This window comes from Corythoichthys intestinalis, chromosome 13, assembly GCF_030265065.1.
Source record: "Corythoichthys intestinalis isolate RoL2023-P3 chromosome 13, ASM3026506v1, whole genome shotgun sequence".
In the NCBI taxonomy this organism is placed as follows: Eukaryota; Metazoa; Chordata; class Actinopteri; order Syngnathiformes; family Syngnathidae; genus Corythoichthys; species Corythoichthys intestinalis.
This window is the reverse complement of record NC_080407.1, coordinates 4,057,919-4,082,826: the sequence shown is the minus strand read 5'-3', so window position 1 is coordinate 4,082,826 and position 24,908 is coordinate 4,057,919. Positions and strand designations below refer to the sequence as shown.

At 39.8% G+C, this 24,908-nt stretch overlaps 1 protein-coding gene across 6 annotated transcripts in view; it reads left to right on the top strand.

Moving 5' to 3' along the window:
* sox5 (SRY-box transcription factor 5) overlaps positions 1–23,166 on the top strand; it is a 158,328-nt gene extending 135,162 nt beyond the window's left edge. For 2 of the 6 annotated variants that reach the window (XM_057855942.1, XM_057855940.1), the window contains exons 10-15: positions 827–1,025; positions 11,025–11,200; positions 14,138–14,240; positions 17,699–17,872; positions 20,152–20,368; positions 20,480–23,165. In XM_057855942.1, coding sequence (XP_057711925.1) covers positions 827–1,025; positions 11,025–11,200; positions 14,138–14,240; positions 17,699–17,872; positions 20,152–20,368; positions 20,480–20,789 — 1,179 coding nt within the window. In that variant the 3' untranslated portion in view covers positions 20,790–23,165. Of the gene's footprint in view, positions 1–826; positions 1,026–11,024; positions 11,201–14,137; positions 14,241–17,698; positions 17,873–20,151; positions 20,369–20,479 lie in introns of all 6 variants that reach the window. The other 4 variants (XM_057855945.1, XM_057855944.1, XM_057855943.1 and 1 more) reach the window with 4 other exon arrangements.
* Positions 23,167–24,908: the final 1,742 nt, after the last annotated feature.

Here is a 24,908-nt window from a genome sequence, read left to right as displayed (position 1 = left end):
GATTTGCTTTGGCTCAGGGAGGAAATTCCCCCATCCACTGTACAAGAGGAAGAAGCATTATCTATTTGTAATAAATATTCAAACGCATTCCCCAGCCAAAGCCCACCATAATATGGGTCAGGATTGAGAAGATCCCCTCTCAGTTGTTTTATTTTTCTTCCCTACTCTCCTGTGTTCTCATTGTCTCACCGAAGGCATCTTTGGGGGGGTCTCCCGATTTAGCGACGACTCCCCCCCCTCCACCTAATGAAGGACAATCCGGTTAGGCCTCGCCGCACACACGAAGCCTTCCAAAGTGCAGGGGGGCTTAATTGGAAGAGCTTAATTGAGTTGTGAGAGGCTTAAGGAGTGGGAATCAGTGAAAGTCAGCCTTAATGAGTGGATATACCCCACTGTATTGTACTGCCCAACCTAAGCAGCGATTCAACTAATTACTACATGGAAAAATGAAGAGAATTTATTTCCCTCTTTCAGGATTGTTTTCAATTTTTCCACAAAATAGCCTCAAGTGCAATTCACTGTTAGGTGAGGTTCGCGCCCTGATTGCATTAGGTCGTTGCCATGACGATTGACGCGACAACAACCCCCGGACTTCAAATATAGGAGCTGGCAATCTGAGGAAACGGAGGTGTGATCCTTCCACACAGGCCTGCATGCGGCATGCGCACGTCCTTCCGTCCCCACTGGAAAGCGATTGGACTCGTTTGCATGTGAATGTCAATGGCATGCGCCCAGTTGTGCGTCCAGCCAGACGGGCTCCGAGAAGGTCCGCTCCCCCGAAATGCTAGTCACAGCGGGCGACACTGTGCTGTTTTGGTTTTTGCAGGACAGTGAGGGCGCACAGCCATTGAACCTGTCGGCCAAGCCTAAGGCATCCGAGAGCAAGTCACCCAACTCCCCCCCAACTTCCCCACAGGTCCCCGCTGCCGTTGCCGCTGCCGCCAAGCTGGGCCCCGCCGGCTCCCTGAAGCACAGTGTCGCCCCCTCCAGCATCGGAGGACCTCCGGCTAGAGTCAGCTCAATAGGTTGGTCTACTCTTTATGCATATACACACACACTTTTTGAATAGAGTACAGTGTATCACAAAAGTGAGTACACCCCTGGCATTTCTGCAGATATTTAAGTAAATCTTTTCATGGGACAACACTGACAAAATGACATTTTGACACAATGAAAAGTAGTCTGTGTGCAGCCTATATAATAGAGTTCATTTATTTTCCTTTCAAAATAACTCAAGCTATAGCCATTAATAGCTAAACCCCTGGCAACAAAAGTGAGTACACCCCTTAGAAACTATGTACTAGGGTTGTTCCGATCATGTTTTTTTGTTCCCGATCCGATCCCGATCGTTTTAGTTTGAGTATCTGCCGATCCCGATATTTCCCCAATCCGATTGCTTTTTTTTGCTCCCGATTCAATTCCAATCATTCCCGATAATTTTTCCCGATCATATACATTTTGGCAATGCATTAAGGAAAAAAATGAATAAAACTCGGACGAATATATACATTCAACATACAGTACATAAGTACTGAAGCCTCTTCTGAAGACAGTACACAAGAAAGTCCGCCCGTCTCATCCATGTGCTTTGTTGAAACGTCTTCAGCACACTGTTTGCGGGCTTTCTTGTGTACCGTCTTCAGAAGAGGCTTCCTCCTGGGGTGACAGCCATGCACACCAATTTGACGTAGAGTGCGGCGTATGGTCTGACCACTAACAGGCTGACCCCCCACCTCTTCAATCCCTGCAGCAATGTTGACAGCACTCCTGTAACAAGTCACGTGACATTTTGGAGGGAAAATGACAAGCTGTACTCAATTTGGACATTTAGGGATGTACGTAGCTTCTAAGGGGTGTACTCACTTTTGTTGCCGGGGGTTTAGATTAGAGATCGATCGGGTCCGATCACGTCATTTTCAAAGTATCGGAATTGGCAAAAAAATATCAGACATGCCTTTTTTAATATATATACAGTATATACATATATATGTGTATATTTTTTTTTAAATTAAATCGTTCTCTAATTGTATTTAATGTTACAGACAAAATGTCTTACACTCATCCAGAGTCTTTAGTTTTGGCTTAAAGTGGGGCTGTCAAATTTATCGCGTCAACGGCGGTAATAACATTAAAATATTTAACGCAATTTACGCATGCGCTGTACTACCCACTCATGCATTGTTGCGTTCAATCTGTAATGCCACCGTTTTACATATACATAGAGCTAAAAGGCAATGTAAAATGAGTAGAGAATTTTGGCAGCCTTTGAAGCCTTTTTTTTAATTGGCTAAAGCCTTACAATCCCTCTCTCAATAATTAGAAATATCGTGGGAAGCAATGTGGGTGAGGTAGTAGTTGATCTTTTTCTTAACACCCTATGTTATTTCTCAACGCAGAGAAGATATATCAATTGGTACAACGACGCACAGTCATGGTTGCACTTCCCATCATGCATTTGGGCAGAAGTTAAATGGCTACAGTATCATTTACTGAAAGCTCAACAAATACACTGGATGGCAATATTTAGTCACAATATACAAAGTCACATTTATCCTTTAAGAATTACCATTCTTTCTATCCGTGGATCCCTTTCACAGAAAGAATGTTAATAATGTAAATGCCATCTTGAGGATTTATTGTCATAATAAACAAATACAGTACTTATGTACTGTATGTTGAATGTATATATTCGTCCGTGTTTTATTCTTTTCTGAATGCATTGCCAAAATGTATATGATCGGGAAAAATTATCGGGAATGTTTGGAATTTAATTGGGAGCAAAAAAAAAAAGCAATCGGATCGGGAAATATCGGGATCGGCAGATACTCAAACTAAAACGATCGGATCGGGAGCAAAAAAACATGATCGGAACAACCCTAATCACGATATATCACCATTTCGATATTTTGTCCCACCCCTTGTACCTAATGAGCCAAACTGAAATGTATTGCGCATACTGTCATTGACATAGAATTTGACTAAAATGCTTGGAAAAAAAAAAAAAATTCTGAAAGTTCTAACAGCATCTGTGTGTTATTCAGTATAACTGCGTCCCCAGTTGCTCTTATGACATTGACATCTAATGCAACAACCCGAAGCACATCATTCTCCTTCACATTCCATACGTTTAGTTTTTTTCTATTTACGCTGCCATGACGCATAACCAAATTGCACATTTGAGCCAGGCTGCGCCAATACAAATTTTGAAACGCAACATTCCTGGATCCGCTGTCGGCACATCACCAAAAATAGCAGTGTTCCCTGCAAGTCCCGCCATTGTCGCTGGCGTAATCACCCCCGACCATATGCACCCTCACGCACGTAAATAAAATATGACATAAATGAATCACCGTTTTGTGCGCTTAATCCATTTTTCACGCCACGCTGATAGTTCAAATATTTCACATATGTAACAAGCTATAATTAGTGTGTTTGTGTTGTTGTTTTTTTTCCCCTCCCCTCCTCCGTGTCACTATTTCCCTGCCGGGCCTGCTGCATTGTTATGTGTTTATTAGTGACTGAAAGAGACATGAAGTGGTGATGGGGGAGGGTGGAGAGATGCAAGAAGGATTAACAACCTTCCTTTTTTTTTTTGAAGCGAGGGAATAATAAAATGAGGCACGTATGACAGACAGGAGGTATCACCAATGAGATTAGAGAAGCTTCTTACATGAGCCAGGACAGAAAACACAACTGAAACGCACACAAACGCATCATTCTGTCATTTCCCCCCATCTGAGTTCTCGGCTAATCTCACTGTTTTTCAACAAATCGCGGGATTTAATATCAGATTAGTGGATTTGCGGTCCCAGATGTTTTTTGTTCGGGAAAAATGGATTACAGTGTTTAAAGTTTGTGCGTGATCCCAGCGGAATATTCGGACGCTTTTGTGATGAGCCGCCGTCGCCGCGGGCCCATCTGTTGCCATCGGGTTTACCCGGTCAACAGCGCATTTGTTACTCCGGTTTGTAGCCGTATTAGGGTTCTTGTTGCAGGTTCAGAGGGGATTGGAACGACGGACAAATTGGAAAAGAGTCTAGACGTGCTCGTTTTGATGCGGCAGGGGTAGTTTGGGAATGTGTCTTTTATATTTTTTTGGTGTGATGGACACAAAAAGATCATTTTTTTTCATCCAACCCAGTTAAATCTTTGCTAAAATTGAATTTGTGCTAATAACGGCAGCATCGAAAGTCATGCTTTCTTTAAATCGATAGTTACTTAAATGTAATTATTAGGGCTGTCAAATGATTACAATTTTTAATCGAGTTAATCACAGCTTAAAATTTAAATAATCGTAATTAATCGCAATTCAAAATATCTCTAAAATATGCCATATTTTTCTGTAAATTATTGTTGGAATGGAAAGCTAAGACTCAAGACAGATATCTGCATTCAACATACTGTGCATACAGTGCCCTCCATAATTATTGGAACTAGAGATGTCTCCAATCACGTCATTTTCAAAGTATCGGAATCGGCAAAACAATATCGGCCATGCCTTATTTTAATATATACAGTATATATTTTTTAATTAAATCATTTTCTAGTTGTATTTCACGTTACAGACATAAATATGTTACACTCATCCGGAGTCTTTAGTTTAGGCTTAAGATAGGGTTATCAAGTTTATCCCGATAACGGCGGTAATTAATTTTTTTAAAAATGTATTGTGTTAAAATATTTAACGCAATTAATGCATGCGCTGCATGACCCACTCACGTATTGTCGCGCTCAATCTGTAATGGCGCCGTTTTACCTATATACATCTTCTATTCAGTAGAGTTACTAACTTATGACTACTTAAGTTGTTGAAATTGTCCCAAATTTCTATCCTCTATTCAGGAAAACTTATCAGCTTTGTTAAATGAAAGTAAGAATTTTTAAAATCTTTTTTTTAACATTCAGAGAATGATAATGAATGATAATGTATATATTCGTCACAGTTTTATTCATTTTTTTCTTAATGCATTGCCAAAATGTATATGATCGGGAGAAAATTATCAGGAATGATTGGAATTGAATCGGGAGCAAAAAAAAAAAAGCAATCGGATCGGGAAATATCGGGATCGGCAGATACTCAAACTAAAACGATCAGCATCGGATCGGGAGCAAAAAAATATGATCGGAACAACCCTAATTGGTACCCCTGAAAAAGATTTTTTTCAAAGAATATGGGACCTTAATGGAAAAAAAGAGAAAAATCCAACCTTCAATACAAATGCATTTATTCAGTGGGGAAAAAAATCCCACATAAAGAAATAATTATTTGACATCAAATAATTTGTGTCACAATTATTAGCACCCCTGGTGTTAATACTTTGTACAACCCCCTTTTGCCAACAAAACAAGGTCTGGGGACTGAGATGGCCATGGGAGGAGCTTGATTTTGTGTCTGGTGAACCATTTCTGTGTAGATTTGGCCATATGTTTAGGGTCATTGTCTTGCTGAAAGACCCATCTTCAGCTTTCGGGCAGAGGGCAACAGATTTTGATTAAAAATGTCCTGGTATTTCAAAGCATTCATGATGCCATGCACCCTAACAAGGTTCCCAGGGCCTTTGGAAGCGAAACAGCCCCACAGCACCACTGACCCACCCCCATACTTCACAGTGGGTATGAGGTGCTTTTCAGCATGCGCATCTTTCGTGGCACGCCAGACTCACTTAGAGCGCTTGTTGCCAAAAAGCTCAATCTTGGTCTCACACAAAAATACACATGGTCCCAGGCTTCAACTGGGACCGTGTGTATTTTTTATGTCAAATATTTTTTTCTTTATGTTGGATTTTTTTCCCCACTGCATGAATGCACATGTATTGAAGGTTGGATTTTTCTCTTTTTTCCATTAAGGTCCCATATTATTTGAATTAAAAATATATATATATTAGAAGCTAAAAAACACATCTTTTTCAGGGGTGCCAATATTTATGGAGGGCACTGTAAGTACTGTATTTGTTTATTATAACAATAAATCCACAAGATGGCATTAACATGATTAACATTCTTTCTGCTAAAGGGATCCTCAGATAAAAAGACTTGTAGTTCTTAAAAGATAAATGTGAGTACAAGTTATAGTAATTTCATATTAAAACCCCTTTTAATGTTTTCGTTTAAATAAAATTGGTAAAATAGCTCGCCATTGTTGACGTCGCCGAGCGGGATGTCACATGGGCTCCCGCCGTTCTTCGACAGTGTCTTTAACTACGTAAGATTGTGATTGAAATACACCACAAGGTGTCAATGGCGAGTTTTGAATTAATTAGGGATCTAGCCAAGGCTAAGTCTGAGTAAGTTGTATGTGTATTTTGCATAGCTATTTTGATTGGGAATGCCAGTTCTCTTTGCATCGAGCACTTTTCTTTTTGTGAACATTATTTTTTTGAGAGATAGGACTATTAATTTTGCTTTCACTAAATGATACTGTAGCAATTAGACTTCTCCACCCAAATGCATGATAAGTTGGGCAACCATAACTGTCAGTGGTGGCTGCAAATGTTCTGCGTTGTGTTCAATAATGCGTGTTAAGAAAAAAAAATAATCTCCTGTAATTCTTCTCCACGTCGCTCACCACATTAGATATGCCAATATACGGCACGGTCCAATGAACACCTGCATATCTCGGTCTCTTAGCTCTGTCAATGAGCAAAAAACAGTGTCATTGTAATCTGAGGCAATGCATGAGCATGTCATTCCGTGCATGTGTTAAATGCGTCAAATATTTTAACGTAATTAATTTTGAAATTACCGCCCGTTAACGCGATAAATTTGACAGCACTAGTAATTATGTGTCTAACTAATATTACACAAATGGCTTTGGAGTAGGATTGTTCCGATCATGTTATTTTGCTCCCGATCGTATTAGTTTGAGTATCTGCCTATCCCGATATTTCCCGATCCAATTGCTTTTTTTTTTTTTTGTGCTCCCAATTCAATTCCAATCATTCCCGATCATATACATTTTGGCAATGCATTAAGAAAAAAATGAATAAAACTCGGACAGATATATACATTCAACATACAGTACATTCAATATACAGTACTGTATTTGTTTATTATGACAATAAATCCTCAAGATGGCATTTACATTATTAACATTCTTTTTGTGAGAGGGATCCACGGATAGAAAGACTTGTAATTCTTAAAGGATAAATGTGACTTTGTATATTGTGACTAAATATTGCCATCTAGTGTATTTGTTGAGCTTTCAGCAAATGATACTGTATCCATGCCCAAATGCATGATGGGAAGTGCAACCATGACTGTGCGTAGTGCTACCAATTGATATATCTTCTCTGCATTGGGAAATAACATAGGGTGTTAAGAAAAAGATCAATTACTACCTTTCTTCCCCACATTGCTTCCCACGATATTTCTAATCGTAGGGAGAGGGATTGTAAGGCTTTAGCCAATTAAAAAAAGGCTCCAAAGGTTGCGAAAATTCACTCTACTCATTTTACGCTGCCTTTTAGCTCTATATATAGATTAAACGGCGCCATTACAGATTGAACGCGACAATGCGTGAGCGTTAATTGGGTTAAATATTTTAACGTGAAAAATTATTTTAAAAATTAATTACCGCCGTTAATGGGATACATTTGATAACCCTACCTTAAGCCTAAACTAAAGACTGGATGAGTGTAACATATTACGTCTTTAAAGTTAAATACAATTAGAAAACGATTGAATTAAAAAAATATATATATATTAAAAAAAGGCATGTCCGATATTTTTTTGCCGATTCCGATACTTTGAAAATGACGTGATCGGACATCTCTACTTTGGAGCATATTTTTGTCTGATCTGGATCTGTTTGAAGAAACATGATCCAACCAAATCTTTGCATGAAAGTTTCTGATGTGGCAGTTTATTTAATGTCAGTAAAATGTCCTTTTAGAAAGTAACTACAACTAATAATACTACCAAAAAAGTGAGCGGTGCCGACATCTCTCCATCCATCATTCTAATGCCTAACAGACCCCGAGGCAAGTCTCTCCATCATCTCTCCGTCCATCCATCTTCCCATTTGAAGTCAAATTGATGGCCTGTCACTGCCTTCAATTTCAAACACTTTTTTTGCCGTGCGTTTGTCACCGTCGCCAAAGTTTGTGAGCGTCCGAAATGCTCTTTGCCTGTCGGGAGGGATTTGGGGAGGGGGGGGATAAAATGTCTGTAGTGAAATACAGAGAGTAACAGAACCCTCCCCCACTATTTGGGTCACATACACTTGTCTGGATGGTTGGCATCACTGTCATTTTAACACACACATTGACGTGGTTAAGAATACCTCCCTCCTTTTTTCGGGAGATTAAAATTGACTGCCGTCACCTTTTTCTTCTCTCGGCCCCTCTCACGTCCAGATTCCCCCCCGACTTCTAAAAGAGTTCACAGCTCTGTCATTACCAATCTGAAGCCGGTAATCTGGCCTGAGATGGCATTAGCGGGGGCGGCTTAGTGCAGATAAAGGCCCCCTAAGCTAGCGGTAGCTCTTTGTTGGCGGTGATGGAGTATTTGAGGGGTTACCTGAATGGAAAAGTGTCATTAAAGATGTTTTATATATATATATAAATATATCGCGGAAAACACAGACAAGACTGAAAAAGCAGTTTCTGCTCTTGTACTCCTCTTTAAAAGAAACTGCTGTATTTTAAACCAAAACAACTGTTGTGTTTGAAAGAACAATATGTATAGATGCTGCCATAGCAGATTCATGGTGCATTAAGCCTCTGAACCATTTTAAATTTGTCCGTTTTACCCCGGAAACCCCCGTTTACGGACGTCGCACAAACGCTTTTGTTTCAACCCAGCCATAAAACAAAGGAAAATAATTATATTTACTAGGTATGTCCCGATGTCTGATCATGTCATTTTCAAAGTATCGGAATTGGCAAAAAAATATCGGACATGCCTTTTTTTAATACATATATTTTTTTAAATTAAATCGTTTCTAATTGTATTTAACGTTACGGACATAATATGTTACTCTCATCCAGAGTCTTTAGCTTAAGGTAGGGTTATCAAATTTATCCCGTTAATGGCGGTAATGAATTTTTTAAATAATTTATCACGTTAAAATATTTAACCCAATTAACGCATGCGCTGCACGACCCACTCACGCATTGACGCGTTCAATCTGCAATGGCGCTGTTTTACCTATATAGAGAGCTAAAAGGCAGTGTAAAATAAGTAAAGTGACATTTGGAAGCCTTTGGAGCCTTTTTTTAATTGGCTAAAGCCTTACAATCCCTCTCCCTACGATTAGAAATATCGTGGGAAGCAATGTGGGGAAGCAAGGTAGTAATTGATCTTTTTCTTATCACCCTATGTTATTTCCCAACGCAGAGAAGATATATCAATTGGTAGCACTACGCACAGTCATGGTTCCACTTCCCATCATGCATTTGGGCATGGCTTCAGTATCTTTTACTGAAAGCTCAACAAATACACTAGATAGCAATGTTTAGTCACAATATACAAAGTCACATTTGTCCTTTAAGAATTACAAGTCTTTCTATCAGTGGATCCCTCTCACAGAATGTTGATAATGTAAATGCCATCTTGAGGATTTATTGTCATAATAAACAAATACAGTACTTATGATGAATGTATATATTCGTCCGAGTTTTATTCATTTTTTTCTTAATGCATAACCAAAATGTATATGATCGGGAAAAATTATCGGAAATGATCGGAATTGGGAGCAAAAAAAAAAAGCAATCGGATCGGGAAATTTCGGAATCGGCAGATACTCAAACTAAAACAATCAGGATCCGATCGGTAGCAAAAAAAAAACATGATCGGAACAACCCTAATATTTACTATTCAAAGTGTGTCATTTTGAGTTTAGAATTATTATTTGATGTCTAATATTTTGTTTTAAAAAAATAAAACTTTAAAAAATTATTCACTCGCATATTTTAAACTTTTAAACTAATTACGTCACAATGAAAAAAAACGGCGTCTGTAAAAAAGTGACTTTTTTTGTTACTGTCGCATTTTCTCTAATATGTTAGATCAGGGGTCCCCAAACTACGGCAGCTATCGATTATTTTAGTAGTCGACTGATCCATGAACTATTTAGTTCGAATAATCGGGTAATCGGATAAGGAACATAAAAAATTAAAATACCTGAGCTGAGCCTCAAACGGTACAAAAAATAAATAAATAAGGATCTATGTACAACACAAGAACAATTGGCTAACTTAGCAAAAGTCCGTTAGCTCAAATGCTATGCTTTTTTTTTTTTTTTTTTTTTTTTTTACAGCGCTCTTAACAAATGGTTCAGACTCATATTACCACAAAAAACAGCTAAATATACCTATAAACTAAAATACGAATGTAATGAAAAAAAACTTTAGCGCAAACAAACTTAGCTTAGGGGACCCCTGTGACCCCGTTAGTTTGGGGACCCCTGTGTTAAATGATAAATAATGGATCCAAACAAAGAAAAATTGAACAAACAAAAAAAAGTTTAAAAGGGTAAATATATGAAAAAGAAAATCTCGACCACTCCTTGATGTCTCCGATTTCTGCATCGCGACCCTTGTTATATTACCATGTTTCACACATAAAATCCCCCCAAAAATCCAGCTGTGGCCATTCACAGCTTTGTCTTGACACTCAGAGATACATGTTACATGGAGTTTTTGGATCGAAACAAGGTAAGTACGCGATAATATCTTGTTAAAGTCATGGTGTCTATAATTCTGGTCTTGCGTGCTCTCACATCCAGTTAGGGTTTTGCCCCTTAAAAATTATTTTCTGATAGCGGAACTTCAAGTCAAGAGTGTTTTCCGCCATATATATAAAAGAATGCACATTTGTGCATGTTTAAATCTAAGGGCAGGTAGCTTGAAGCCATGCCAGCTCGGAGCGCATTCTGACTCAAATCAGTTCCCCTCCTCCTCCTCAAGTGTATGCTAATGTCTTTACCTCATGGCAAAATGGAAAACGCGTTCCCACGAAGCGCCAAATGTGAATTACGTTCACTTCATTTCAAACGACAACAAAAATGCCGCCGCTTGTCTTAGCAGACTTGCTGTCATCGCTGTCGTCGGGAGCCTACCTGAACGACCACGAGGCCGTGACCAAGGCGTTCGCTGAGGCCCGACAGATGAAGGAACAGCTCAAACGGGAGCAGCAGGTGCTGGACGCTAAAGTGGCGGCCGTTAGTAGCCTCGGACTCAACAACGGACGTTCCGACAAGGTAAAGAAGTGACACCCACAAAAATCACTCATTTCAACCTTGTTGAAAGGCTATTTACAGTGGGGTAAATAAGTATTTAGTCAGCCACTAATTGTGCAAGTTCTCCAACTTGAAAACATTGCAAATCATGGTGGAAAATAAGTATTTGGTCAATACCAAAAGTTCATCTCAATACTTTGTTATGTGCCCTTTGTTGGCAATAACGGAGGCCAAACGTTTTCTGTAACTCTTCACAAGCTTTTCACACACTGTTGCTGGTATTTTGGCCCATTCCTCCATGGAGATCTCCTCTAGAGCAGTGATGTTTTGGGGCTGTCATTGGGCAACATGGACTTTCAACTCCCTCCACAGATTTTCTATTGGGTTGAGATCTGGACACTGGCTAGGCCACTCCAGGACCTTGAAATGCTTCTTACGAAGCCACTCCTTTGTTGCCCTGGCTGTGTGTTTGGGATCATTGTCATGCTGAAAGACCCAGCCACGTCTCATCTTCAATGCCCTTGCTGATGGAAGGAGATTTTCACTCAAAATCTCTCGATACATGGCCCCACTCATTCTTTCCTTCACGCAGACCAGTCATCCTGGTCCCTTTGCAGAAAAACAGCCCCAAAGCATGATGTTTCCACCGCCATGCTTCACAGCGGGTATGGTGTTCTTCGGATGCAATTCAGTATTCTTTCTCCTCCAAACCCGAGAACCTGTGTTTCTACCAAAAAGTTCTATTTTCCATAACACATCCTCCCAGTCCTCTTCTGGATCATCCAAATGCTCTCTAGCGAACTGCAGACAGGGCTGGACGTGTACTTTCTTCAGCAGGGGGACACGTCTGGCAGTGCAGGATTTGAGTCCCTGGCGATACATTGTGTTACTGATAGTCGCCTTTGTTACTGTGGTCCCAGGTCTCTGTAGGTCATTCACTAGGTCCCCCCGTGTGGTTCTGGGATTTTTGCTCACTGTTCTTGTTATCATTTTTGATGCCACAGGGTGAGCTCTTGCGTGGAGCCCCAGATCAAGGGAGATTATCAGTGGTCTTGTATGTCTTCCATTTTCTAATAATTGCTCCCACAGTTGATTTCTTTACACCAAGCGTTTTACCTATTGCAGATTCAGTCTTCCCAGCCTGGTGCAGGTCTAAAATTTTGTCTCTGGTGTCCTTCGACAGCTCTTTGGTCTTGGCCATAGTGGAGTTTGGAGTGTGACTGATTGAGGTTGTGGACAGGTGTCTTATACCGATAATGAGTTAAAACAGGTGCCATTAATACAGGTAATGAGTGGAGCCTCGTTAGACCTCGTTAGAAGAAGTTAGACCTCTTTGGCTGCCAGAAATCTTGCTTGTTTGTAGGTGACCAAATACTTATTTTTCACTCTAATTTGGAAATAAATTCTTTAAAAATCAAACAATATGATTTTCTAATTTTTTTTCACATTCTTTCTCTTATGGTTGAGGTTTACCCATGTTGACAATTACAGTCCTCTCTAATCTTTTCAAGTAGGAGAACTCGCACAATTGGTGGTTGACTAAATACTTATTTGCCCCACTGTATCTGTTCGAGCTCACTAAATCAACAACTAAAATTAGTCACACAAGGGTTAAGATCTTTCAACACTTGTTCCAGATTGTTCCTCGGCGCAATCACTATATTTTTTTTCCACTCACTATTTTCTAGCCTTTTTTGTCACTGTAAAAGTGTTATAAATCCGAGTATGTGTGTGAGGTGCACTGCAGGGCTGCGCGTGTGTGTGTCAGGGCGGACGTTAATGCAAAGTGACTGCGCGGCTCCTTGCCAGCGTGGCTAAATTGTGGTTATTTGTTAAACACATCATGTCTGGAAAACACGCACGGGTACGCAGGCCGGTTTATTTACTCTTATGTACTTGTATTAGATGTACATATTGCTTTATAATGGTGTCACTTGACTAAACTACTGAACCATCTGCCATCTTGTGGAGGAAAGTTTAATAGTTCTGCCTGACATTAAACATCACTGGTATTCTTGTGAGGGAGATGATTTCTCAGCCCGTGCGTTAACTTCTGCTTACCCCCCTTTTTGGCTTTGTTGAGCCTCAGCGACCGGCCCGGCGACAACAGAGTCGTCTCTGACACTCCGGGAGGGATTAGTTTTGTCGCTACTTTGTGTCTCGGCGCCCGTGTCAGCCGCTCAATCCACTTTTCCCGTGTACGGCGCTGGGGCTTAATGTCAGACTAGGCTGCCATCCACTCTGTCTCCCTCTTCATCCCCTCCTGTACAAAAGTGTGTGTGTGTGGCATCACATTTAATCTTAATATCTGAGCGTGTGGAAGACATTATGTCTTTTTTCCCTCTAAAATGAGCTCTGATCACTTGTTTGACACGCAGATAATTCTCACAAATCTCTCTGCAGATGACTCGAGTGAGATAAATGGCTCTCTCTTCTATTTAACTCAAAATGTAGAGGGAATAATAGTCAACAATTAAACTGTTTTGAGCTAAAAACGTGCAGCCGGCGCGTTAGGGTCGCGTCAAAATGGAGACTGTTTGGAAGGTTGTTTTAGAAGACAACACTGGGTTGCTTCCCGCTCTTAATCGTATAATTAAACTGTAAAAAGAAAAAACAAAATGCCTGCCAGTGCGGGTGGCGTCAAGTTCCAGTGCGCATTAAGCATGTAAATGTGCAGTAAATCAGGCTTTTATTGGCTAGAATAAATACTCAGTGGGCCACGCGGCGTGGCCTCACTTTCCCTCTAATGCGTCGACCCGTGGGTGCCTCGGCGAGAACCGCCGCGTTCGCCTGGCGCAGGTGGTTTCGAATCTAAAACGCTCGTAAACATTCAAAGCGGTGTGTCGGTTCACATTCAAAAGGTGCACGTGGATGCTTTTTGGACAATTAGCTTGAGTGCTGTGACTTTTGAAGTTGAAGCAAAATGGGTTTTCAAAGTTTTTTGTCGGGTTTGTCCAGGACAAGGCGGCCTTGGAGAGTTTGAGTCAACAGCTAAAGCAGCAGGCCGAGGACAAGTTCAGCCATGCCATGCTGGACTTCACCATGAGCGGCGACTCGGACGGTAAACACGCAGACACGTCAACACAAACAATGGAAAGGTCATAATTAGAGATGTCCCGATCGATCGGGTTTTATTTTGAGTATCTGCCGATCCCGATATTTCCCGATCCGATTGCTTTTTTTTTTTTTTTTTTGCTCCCGATTCAATTCCAATCATTCCCGATAATTTTTCCCGATCATATACATTTTGGCAATGCATTAAGAAAAAAATGAATAAAACTCGGACAAATATATACATTCAACATCCAGTACATAAGTACTGTATTTGTTTATTATGACAATAAATCCTCAAGATGGCATTTACATTATTAGCATTCTTTCTGTGAGAGGGATCCACACTTGTAATTCTTAAAGGATAAATGTGACTTTGTATATTGTAACTAAATATTGCCATCTAGTGTATTTGTTGAGTTTTCAGTAAATGATACTGTAGCCATTTAACTGTTCTGCCCAAGTGCATGATGGGAAGTGCAACCATGACTGTGCGTAGTGGCACCAATTGATATATCTTCTCTGCGTTGGGAAATAACATAGGGTGTTACGAAAAAGATCAACTACTACCTTTCTTCCCCACATTGCTCCCACAATAATCCTAATTGTTGAGAGAGGGATTGCAAGGCTTTAGCCAATTAAATAAAGGCTCCAAAGGCTGCCAAAATTCACTCTACTCATTTAACGCTGCCTTTTATCTCTATATATAAGTAAAAGGACGCCATTATAGATTGAACCCGACAATGCGTGAGTGGGTCGTGCAGCGCATGCGTTTACTGCGTTAAATATTTTAATGTGATTAATTTAAGAAAAATTAATTACCGCCGTTAACGCGATAAATTTATGGCATACTTTATGGCCCTACTTTAAGCCAAAACTAAAGACTCTGGATGAATGTAAGACATTTTGTCTGTAACGTTAAATACAATTAGAGAACGGTTTAATTAAAAAATGTATATATATTAAAAAAAAAGGCATGTCCGATATTTTTTGCCGATTCTGATACTTTGAAAATGACGTGATCGGACCTGATCACATCTTTAGTTCTATCCTCATTAAACGTGAAGTTGTTCAGCTTTTCAGATGACAAACAAGGCAATTGCGCTTTTTGATGCTTTTTACTTCCTTCACTTTTGACAATTTGTAAACACATATGTACACTTATGTTCAAAACGACACGCATTTTAACAAAACTCTTCGCACAAAACAATTGGTGTTCAAATGTCCATCTAGTCTGATTTATATGTAAATTCAGTAGATTAAATGAGCCTAAATTACCTAACAAAAGTCAGCTAGCCAAAATGCTACAAATGCTAAAGTACTTACAATTCTAATAGCAAATCGCTCCCCCATAACTCCACGGACAGTAGCTCTAAACTTAATTACAAATGTATGCACAAAGATATATTAGCTGAAACAACTTACCATATTTTTCGGACTATAAGTCGCACCTGAGCATAAGTCGCACCAGCTATAAAATGCCCAACGAAGAGGAAAAAAAACAAATAAGTCGCACTGGAGTATAAGTCGCATTTTGGAGGGAAATTTACTTGATAAAATACAACACATAGAACAGATATGTCATCTTGAAAGGCAATTTAAAATAAAAATACGATACAGAACAACATGCTGAATAAGTGTACAGTATGATAATAATTACACGATGCATGAACAACGAAATGCAAACATGTATGTTTAGGTAACATAGTTATTAAGAGTTATTCAGATAACTATAGCATAAAGAACATGCTAACAAGTTTACCAAACCATCAGTGTCACTCCAAAACACCAAAATAACATGTAAAATGATATAATAATGTGTTAATAAATTCACACATAAGTCGCTCCAGAGTATAAGTCGCACCCCCAGCCAAACTATGGGGAAAAAAACGCGACTTATAGTCTGAAAAATACGGTACATGTCAGACGTCCAGCCAAACCCAACGCTGCCAATAGAGGGCAGTGTATCCTCCATCACTAAACAAAATACAATACACTTTGGAATTTTTTGGATAGTTATTTTGAGATTTCGGAGTACTTATAGGGTTCATTCCGATTTAAGTTGAAATTCCGGTTATGTCGCCAGCATAGGAACGGAACTCGTTCGTAACCCGGGGACTACCTGTATTACCGTATTGGCCCGAATATAAGACAGTGTTTTTTGCATTGAAATAAGATTGAAAAAGAGGGGGTCGTTTTATATTCGTGGTGTAGACATTATACCCATTCACGACGCTAGATGGCGCCAGATATCATTGAAGCGATGTTCTGTCATGACAGATCTCGGCTACTCTCAAGTTTAACCAGTTTGCATTATTTTATTGCAATGTTTTTCCTTATCCAGATTTGTTTCAAGACTACAGTTACAGTTAGACTTCACTTATTGCAATTTTGTTGTTGTTTTATCACAATAGATTGGTTTAATTACATTTCAAAAACCAGAAGCCATTCATTTATTAATGTGATTGCACTTTAGTTTACATATTTAAATGTTCAAATATTAAGATTTGAATGAGGCAAAATAACATGCTTTTTCTTTCAAATATATTGTTTAGGGCTGTCAAAATTATTGCGTTAACGGGCGGTAATTAATTTTTTAAATTAATCACGTTAAAATATTTGACGCAATTAACGCACATGCCCCGCTCAAACAGATTAAAATGACAGCACAGTGCAATGCCAACTTGTTACTTGTGTTTTTTGGAGTTTTGTCGCCCTCTGTTGGCGCTTGAGTAGGATTGATTTTATGGGTTTAAGCACCCATGAGCATTGTGTAATTATTGACATCAACAATGGCGGGCTAATAATTTATTTTTTGATTGAAAATTTTACAAATTTTATTAAAATGAGGGGTTTTAATGTAAAATTTCTATAACTTGTACTAACATTTATCTTTTAAGAACGAAGTCTTTCGATCCATGGATTGCTTTAACAGAATGTTAATAATGTTTATGCCATCTTGTTGATTTGTTATAATAAACAAATACAGTACTTATGTACCGTATGTTGAATGTATATATCCATCTTGTGTCTTATCTTTCCGTTCCAACAATAATGTACAGAAAAATATGGCATATTTTATAGATGATTTGAATTGCGATTAATTACGATTAATTAATTTTTAAGCTGTAATTAACTAGAATAAAATTTTTAATTGTTTGACAGCCCTAATATTGTTAAAATCATTTGTTTCAGATGTGCTGTAATTATTTTTTGTATGAAAATTAATTTGGTGTTCACAAATTCTTTTTTTCCAAACTTGGGCCTTGAAAAAGGGGGTCGTCTTATAATCAAGGCTGTCTCATATTTGGGCCAATACGGTATATAATTTTTAATTTATATAATTTTACTAGTCCATATTTAAAAGTTATGCCTCTTCTGATATCGCTAAATGTTCTTGTATGTTCAAATTTAACATCCAAATATCCTTCTACTGCTAAAACTTTCTTTTTTTTTAATACTTATCAGGCTCCCCGAGCGTGTCCGACTCGCGGATATTCCGCGAGGCCCGGGGTCGCGGCACCAGCGAGCCGCACATCAAACGCCCCATGAACGCCTTCATGGTGTGGGCCAAAGACGAGCGGAGGAAGATCCTGCAGGCTTTCCCTGACATGCACAACTCCAACATCAGCAAGATCCTCGGTAAACAAACACCTGAGTGCTCGCCACTCTTTCCTTCAGCGCCGTCCCGTTGCATTTCTCGAAACCAAAGCTACGCTCGCGGTGATTTCCATCCAAATGGCTGGGGAGCGCACGTCTCTGACAAATGATGGTATAATTCATTACGCGTTAAACAAGCAACGCGCTGCCTGACATTTCCCTCGGACCGCCGGGATCAGCTCTGACATTTTAAAGAGCTTCTAAGCGTTTTGGAAGGCTGGGAAATCTGGTTTTAATAAACCTCCTTTCTCTCTCTCTCCAGTGGTTCTCTATCTCTCCCGGCCTCAATTGCTAACAGATCGCAGAACAGACGAGAACAGCCAAGTGCTGACAGCTTTTAGCCATTAAACATACAGTAGTCGAGTGCAAATTCAGACCAGATATGAGGCTGCGCTAGAGGGAAACAGGCGCAAGATTACACCCACACACACGCTTGGTTGTGATCCACGAGCTGAAGCGCCGCTGACGGGAACAACCCTCATTAGTGTGGATGAGTACCTGGCGTCCCCTCATTAACCCCACTTTCCCCGAGTGGATGCGGCTCCCGCTGTCGGTGACGGACGCGCAGACTCAATTTAAGCCTGTTCGTCACATCTTGATTGTCTCGTCATCCAGTCTTCGTTATGTTAATGATTCATCATTAGCGGGTAATGATTGGCGCTTTGTCCTGCCTTGCTAATTGGCCGCGGTTATTCCGCAACGAGAAATTGATGGGGGTAAATTCGGTGCCAATATGAACTTGTAGGGGAAAGAATAGGCTTGTAACAATAGTAACTTGTGTTTGTTGAGGTCAATTTTCTGTCAAAACAAGATTCAGATTCAGAATATTTATTTTCATTTTTACAAAAAGCACAACGAAACTTTGTTTGGAGCATCCATACAGCTCATACACACAAGAGCAAGCAAACAAGTATCAGCAAATGTCAACGATGACGCTAGAGTTTGTCAATCACAGAATCCCCGCGTTACCTCTACAGCAAAACAAAATGTCCCTGAGAAATGAAAATCGCTTACCGTGACAATTGAGCGGGGAGCCAACACACTCCAGCAAGGCGGCAAAGGAAGTCCGCCAGCGGGTCACGTACAGATCGCCTGGCTTTGTTCAACATTTGTTGATACTTGTCTGCTTGCTCTTGTGGGATTGTAATCAATAAATCTCATTTATTCTGCATTTTCTAATCAATAAACATTGTCTATTTTGCAAAAGTGTGCCTGTTACTGATTCACCGCGAACCTGGAATTTTCGGAAAACAGTTATCGTGCCATCAAAATCTCATACCGGCACATGCCTAAGCGCAACAATGCAAAACAACTTGCAGTCGTTGCAAAAATAACGATAACATGTCATAAATTAGAACTTGTAACTAAAGTAACTTGTAATTGTGGAGGTACATTTGCTGAAAAACTTTTGTACTTTGTGTAGTTGGACAAAAAGATCATGTAGTAGAACTAAATATATTTGTAGTAAATTTGCTTTAACTCCAACTAGATTTTTTTGTGCTAAACCACAAGCATCTTTAAAAAAAAAAAAAAAAAAAAAAAAAAAACTTTTATATTGATGCAAGTGCATTACTTTCTACAATTTAATTTTGGACTAAATTTACCTCGGTAAATTCCTATATATCCTTGTACTTTGTACAACCACACGTTGTTGTTGACTGTTAGGTCTAAAACACCTTCTTCAATTTAGCTGTTGACCCAGAGCGAGGTGACAAAGGCAGGACACAAGGAGGCAGGAGTCAGAGAGTAGACTTTTACCAAGCTGCAGTTTGGGGAGAGGTCTGAGATCGGGCAACGTGACTAAGAGCGTCTCATCGAAGTCTCTCTCAGAGCTCCCCGCGCTGCTGACTTTTATTGAGGGCTTGATGCTGGGCAGAATATAGTTACAACACTGTTGTCCAACGTGGCAGTTTCGATCGGGCAAGTTCGTTATTCTAGTCATTGATTAAATTAACAGTCACACTCTTGAGCGAGCAAGATAACTTTGTTTTGAACACACATTTGCACTCGAAGTAGCTTGGTGGAAAAGTACTGAGACGTTGTGTGATGAATCAACATATGTGTGTGTATCTATCAGCAGAATGTGAGCAATTGCCGGTAATAAAAATGTAAGCACATGATTATGGGCTAAAACTGTATTCTTCATAATAGCTTGGGAGAGCGCGTATAATAGCTGTGGGAGAGCAAACTTGTACAACCCGCAGAGTATAATGGTCATACAATCAAGCATATCTTACATTGACAAAACTTCTCTTTTAAAGGTTCGCGCTGGAAAGCCATGACCAACCTGGAGAAGCAGCCGTACTACGAGGAGCAGGCGCGCCTCAGCAAGCAGCACTTGGAGAAGTACCCCGACTACAAATACAAGCCGCGGCCTAAGCGCACGTGCCTCGTGGACGGCAAGAAGCTGCGCATCGGCGAGTACAAAGCTATCATGCGCTCTCGGCGACAGGAAATGAGGCAATACTTCAGCGTGGGGTCAGTCGATTTCCTACTCACCCTGCCATACTCTAGTCTTTCCTGCCCTCTCTTTTGAATGTCTTTCAGTGGGACTGCACGAGTTTAAAAATATGTCACTCTGCGTTCCAGGCAACAGAGTCAACTACCCCTTTCGTCGGCGGGCGTAGTCTACCCAGGTGCCCTCTCCATGGCGGGCATGCCGTCGCCGCAGATGCCCTCAGAGCACTCCAGCATGTCGAGCAGCCCCGAACCCAACGCCAACCACCACCACCCCCACCACACCTCGTCCCACATGGGCGGGCTGAAGGGCGACGAACCCCGCATCAAGGAGGAGGAGCTTCGGTTAGACGACAGCAACGGCGACGTCTACGACGACTTCGACTACGAAGACGAGGAGGCCGACTACGCTAGCGACAACGAGAATCACATCGCCCAATAGGCGGAGTTTCCCGTCACTCGCCCCGCCCTTTATCCCCCCCCAAACCCACGAGAGTCCCGATACCAGCATCCGACCAATCAGCTGAAGCGTAGGACCGCCACCCACACTGACTGTTACACAATCTGGGAGGAAGACAAAGCCAGCCGGCCCTTGTTGCCGAGGAGCATAAAAGACGTCACTCCGGGGAAAAAAAAAAAAGTCGCAAAACAGCGGACCTGTCACGGGCCGAAACAGACGACACTTTAAAGACGGCGGACCTTTTTTTTCTTAAGACACTTTTTAAAAAGAGAAAAAAAACTGCTTTTTTTCCCGTTCTCGGTTCTATAATATTCTCACTCAGGTACACGGTGCCAATAAGTGGCTTGTGAATGTGATTTGTTGTTTTTATTTGTGCTAAGTTTGAATAATAATAGGAAAAAGAGACATTTCTTTTCCCTCCCGGTTTCTCGTGAAGCACCTGAAAGACACCACCTTTAGTTTCAAGAAGAAAAAAAAAAAGATCTATTCCTGGAGATTTGCAGTTTTTCAACCCCCCATACCTGCGCCCCTTACACGACAAGGACGTTGAGGGATTCTATTTGTTTTTTGTTTTTTTAATTTATAATTTTATGGGTGGGCTTGACGACAAGAAGCACTGTGTTTTGCGAGACAATCCACCCGCTCATCTCCGCGAACAGCAGTGCGACATGGTTTGAACCATGCAACCGCGTGTGTGCGTGTGTTAGCTCTTAAAAAAAAATGACAACTAACTGCTGTTTATCAACTGTCCCACACACGCACACACACATTTTGTGTTTTCCCCCTGCTGACCTCAGCGGGCCGCCAGTCAGTGTTTCCGTTTTGTATTTGAATACTGTATTTTTATTATTTCTCTAAACTGCCTCTATTCTAATCTTAACAATAATTATAAGGATGGTCAGCTATGTTTAGTAAGTTATGTACAGTATAATTTATTTTTCTTCTCTATATCGGGTTTCTATGACTTTATTTTAGCTTGTAGTTAATAGATCCGAACGACACCCTTGTTTTGTTTGGTTCCTTTTATTTTTATTTTTGTCTTAAACCTCCGCAGGGTGGGGTCCGCAAAACCCATTTCTAAAAAGCACTCAGACTCTAGTCAGAGAAAAGAAGAACATGATATTTTTATTATAATTATTATTAAGTTTATTTGTAATGCTTATTCTTAATGTATAATGTGAAGATTTTGTTTAGTTTTTTGGTTTTTTTTAACCCCCAATGTTTACTTGGACGGTTATGCAGTGGAACATCATTGGCTGGCACCCACACACGCGTGCACACACACTTAAGAGATTATTCATGACAACCAAACAAGTCCTATGCTGTCTTTTCCTTTTATTTTCTTGGGGTTTTTTTTACATTTAGATTAAATCTGTACATATTAATGTGTTTCCTTTTTGTTTTAATCATAGGAAAGCAGTGTTTACCCCACCAATGGTGTTCCGCTGTGTGCACGCGGCGTCTTAAACTCCATAAGGAGCCTCTTTTATTTCTTTTTTTCTTTTCCGGGGTTGCTTTTTTTGAGCTTCACGGAGCCATGACTTCTCATGACTTGACTTTGCTGTACAGCCAGCCCTGTTATCACGCTACGATGCTGGAAAGAGGAGGGGAGACGGGTGGAAAGGCGGGGGGGCGTTAGGACGTCAATCATCCCTGCTGGAAAGGTCGGGCCCCCCCCCTCGTCCCCGTATCGAGACAATGAAGAAGGCGATCGTATTATTTAAGACAATCAAAGTCATGTGTGGAGCTCAAAACTAAGTGAATTATAACGTAAACAAAAAAACAAAAAAAATCTGACCATCTCAACTTGAAAAATCAAGAAAGATAATTATGTAAATATAACATAGAGTTATAGATTTATATTTTGTTCATAACACAGTGTAATATAAGTTGTATATTTGTTGTTTTTTTTCTTCGCTCCTCTCTCTTCCTCTGTCTCTTTTATTGATGTTTATCCATGCCACAGGAGTCGCGGTACTCTCACACACACGAGGAAAAAAAAAAAAAGAAAATTATTAAAGAAACAACGCAAAATTAAAGAAAAAGGAAAAAAAGCCGTGGGCTACCACCACCATCTGTTCTAAGTTCACTTTTTTTCAGTATTACTGCCAAACGAGGCTCTAATAAAGACAGCGATGTGTTCGGTTAACTTTTGTGTCTCTCCTCATCACTTCTACATTATTACGATTGCAAAATGCACAAAGAGAAAGACAGTTCTCTCAAAGCAGCTTCCTACTTGTGTTTTGCAGGTTAGCAAGTTCACACAATTTAATGTTATGCTAACACTGATGCAGGTCGGACCTACAGTAGCAAAACCAATGGTGTGTCCCCCACATCCAAAACTATGATGTCTTTTTACTAGGGCTGTCAAACGATTAACATTTTTAATCGAGTTAATTACAGTTTTCATCGTAATTAATCGCAATTCAAACCATCTATAAAATATGCCATATTTTTCTGTAAATTATTGTCGGAATTAATGCTGCAATGATTAATTGATTAACTCGAGTATTCGATTAGGAAAAAAAATGTTCGAATTAAATTTTATAGCTTCGAGTATTCGTCTAATTAAAGTGGTGTTGTAATGGTTTATTTTCAAAGTGTTTGCATTTAGTTTTATTGATTAGGGTGGATGCACTGCCCTCTGGTCTGCCTCATTTCACATGGCTGAATCCAACTGCTCCCTGTTAAGACCAACATAAGGTAAGTTTTTGTTTGAGCTAATGTTTTTTAATGCGTTCGTAATTTCATTTATAGATATATTTAGCCGTTTTTTGTGGGAGCATGTGTTTAAACCAGGGGTGTCCAAACTTTTTGCAAAGGGGGCCAAATTTGGTGTGGTAAAAATGTGGAGGGTCGACCTTGGCCTTTACGTAGAACAATATATTTAAGCAAATTTTAGCAAGCCATTCTGTGTGTCACATTTGCTTTATTATTATTATTATTTTTAATGATTTAGGGCTGTCAAAATTATCGTGTTGACAGGTGGTAACTAATTTTTTTAATCAATCACGTTAAAATATTTGACGCAATTAACGCACATGCCCCGCTCAAACAGATTAAAATGACAGCACAGTGTCATGTCCACTTGTTACTTGTGTTTTTTGGTGTTTTTATCGCCCTCTGCTGGCGCTTGGGTGCGACTGATTTTATGGGTTTCAGCACCATGAGCATTGTGTAATTAATGACATCAACAATGGCGAGTAACTAGTTTATTTTTTGATTGAAAATTATACAAATTTTATTAAAACATTAGGAGGGGTTTTAATATAAAAATTCTATAATTTGTACTAACATTTATCTTTTAAGAACTACAAGTCATTCTATCCATGGATCGCTTTAACAGAATGTTAATAATGTAAATGCCATCTTGTTGACTAATTGTTATAATAAACAAATACAGTACTTATGTACCGTATGTTGAATTTATATATCCGTCTTGTGTCTTATCTTTCCATTCCAACAATAATTTACAAAAAAATATGGCAGATTTTATAGATGGTTTGAATTGCGATTAATTACGATTAATTAATTTTTAAGCTGTGATTAACGCGATTAAAAATGTTAATCGTTTGACAGCCCTAAATTAATTATTTCAACAATCTCGCAACTAGCCCTGTAATCTTGTCGTACATGTCAGCGTGTCTTGTTTGTTAATATTGCCTCACAATTAACTCTTTAAAAACAATTACTGTCTCTTTGCAAATGACGCAGACACAGTTGTTGCATGTTTTAGAGAAGAAATATAGTAGTCCAATTTCCACCTATCCTTGAAGCGTTGGCCGTCGCAGTCAACTTTCTTTTTTTGTTGATTGTCGCCATTTTAGAAACGGGGTATAAAGGGTAAAGCGGTATAATCTTGCTTAGAGTGCTGCTGGCTTTTAGTGGGTAAATGAGGAGCAGCACTTAGTGTGTAAGCTACTTCATATGCTGGGAGCAGTACTGCTGACCAATTTATTAAGTCTGTGTGCGGGCCAGACGTTATCGATTTTATGACAGAGGCTGAGGGCCGGATGAAATTTGACCACGGGCCGCATTTGGCCCTCGGGCCGGACTTTGGACATGCCTGGTTTAAACCTTTTATTAAGAGCATTGTTTGGA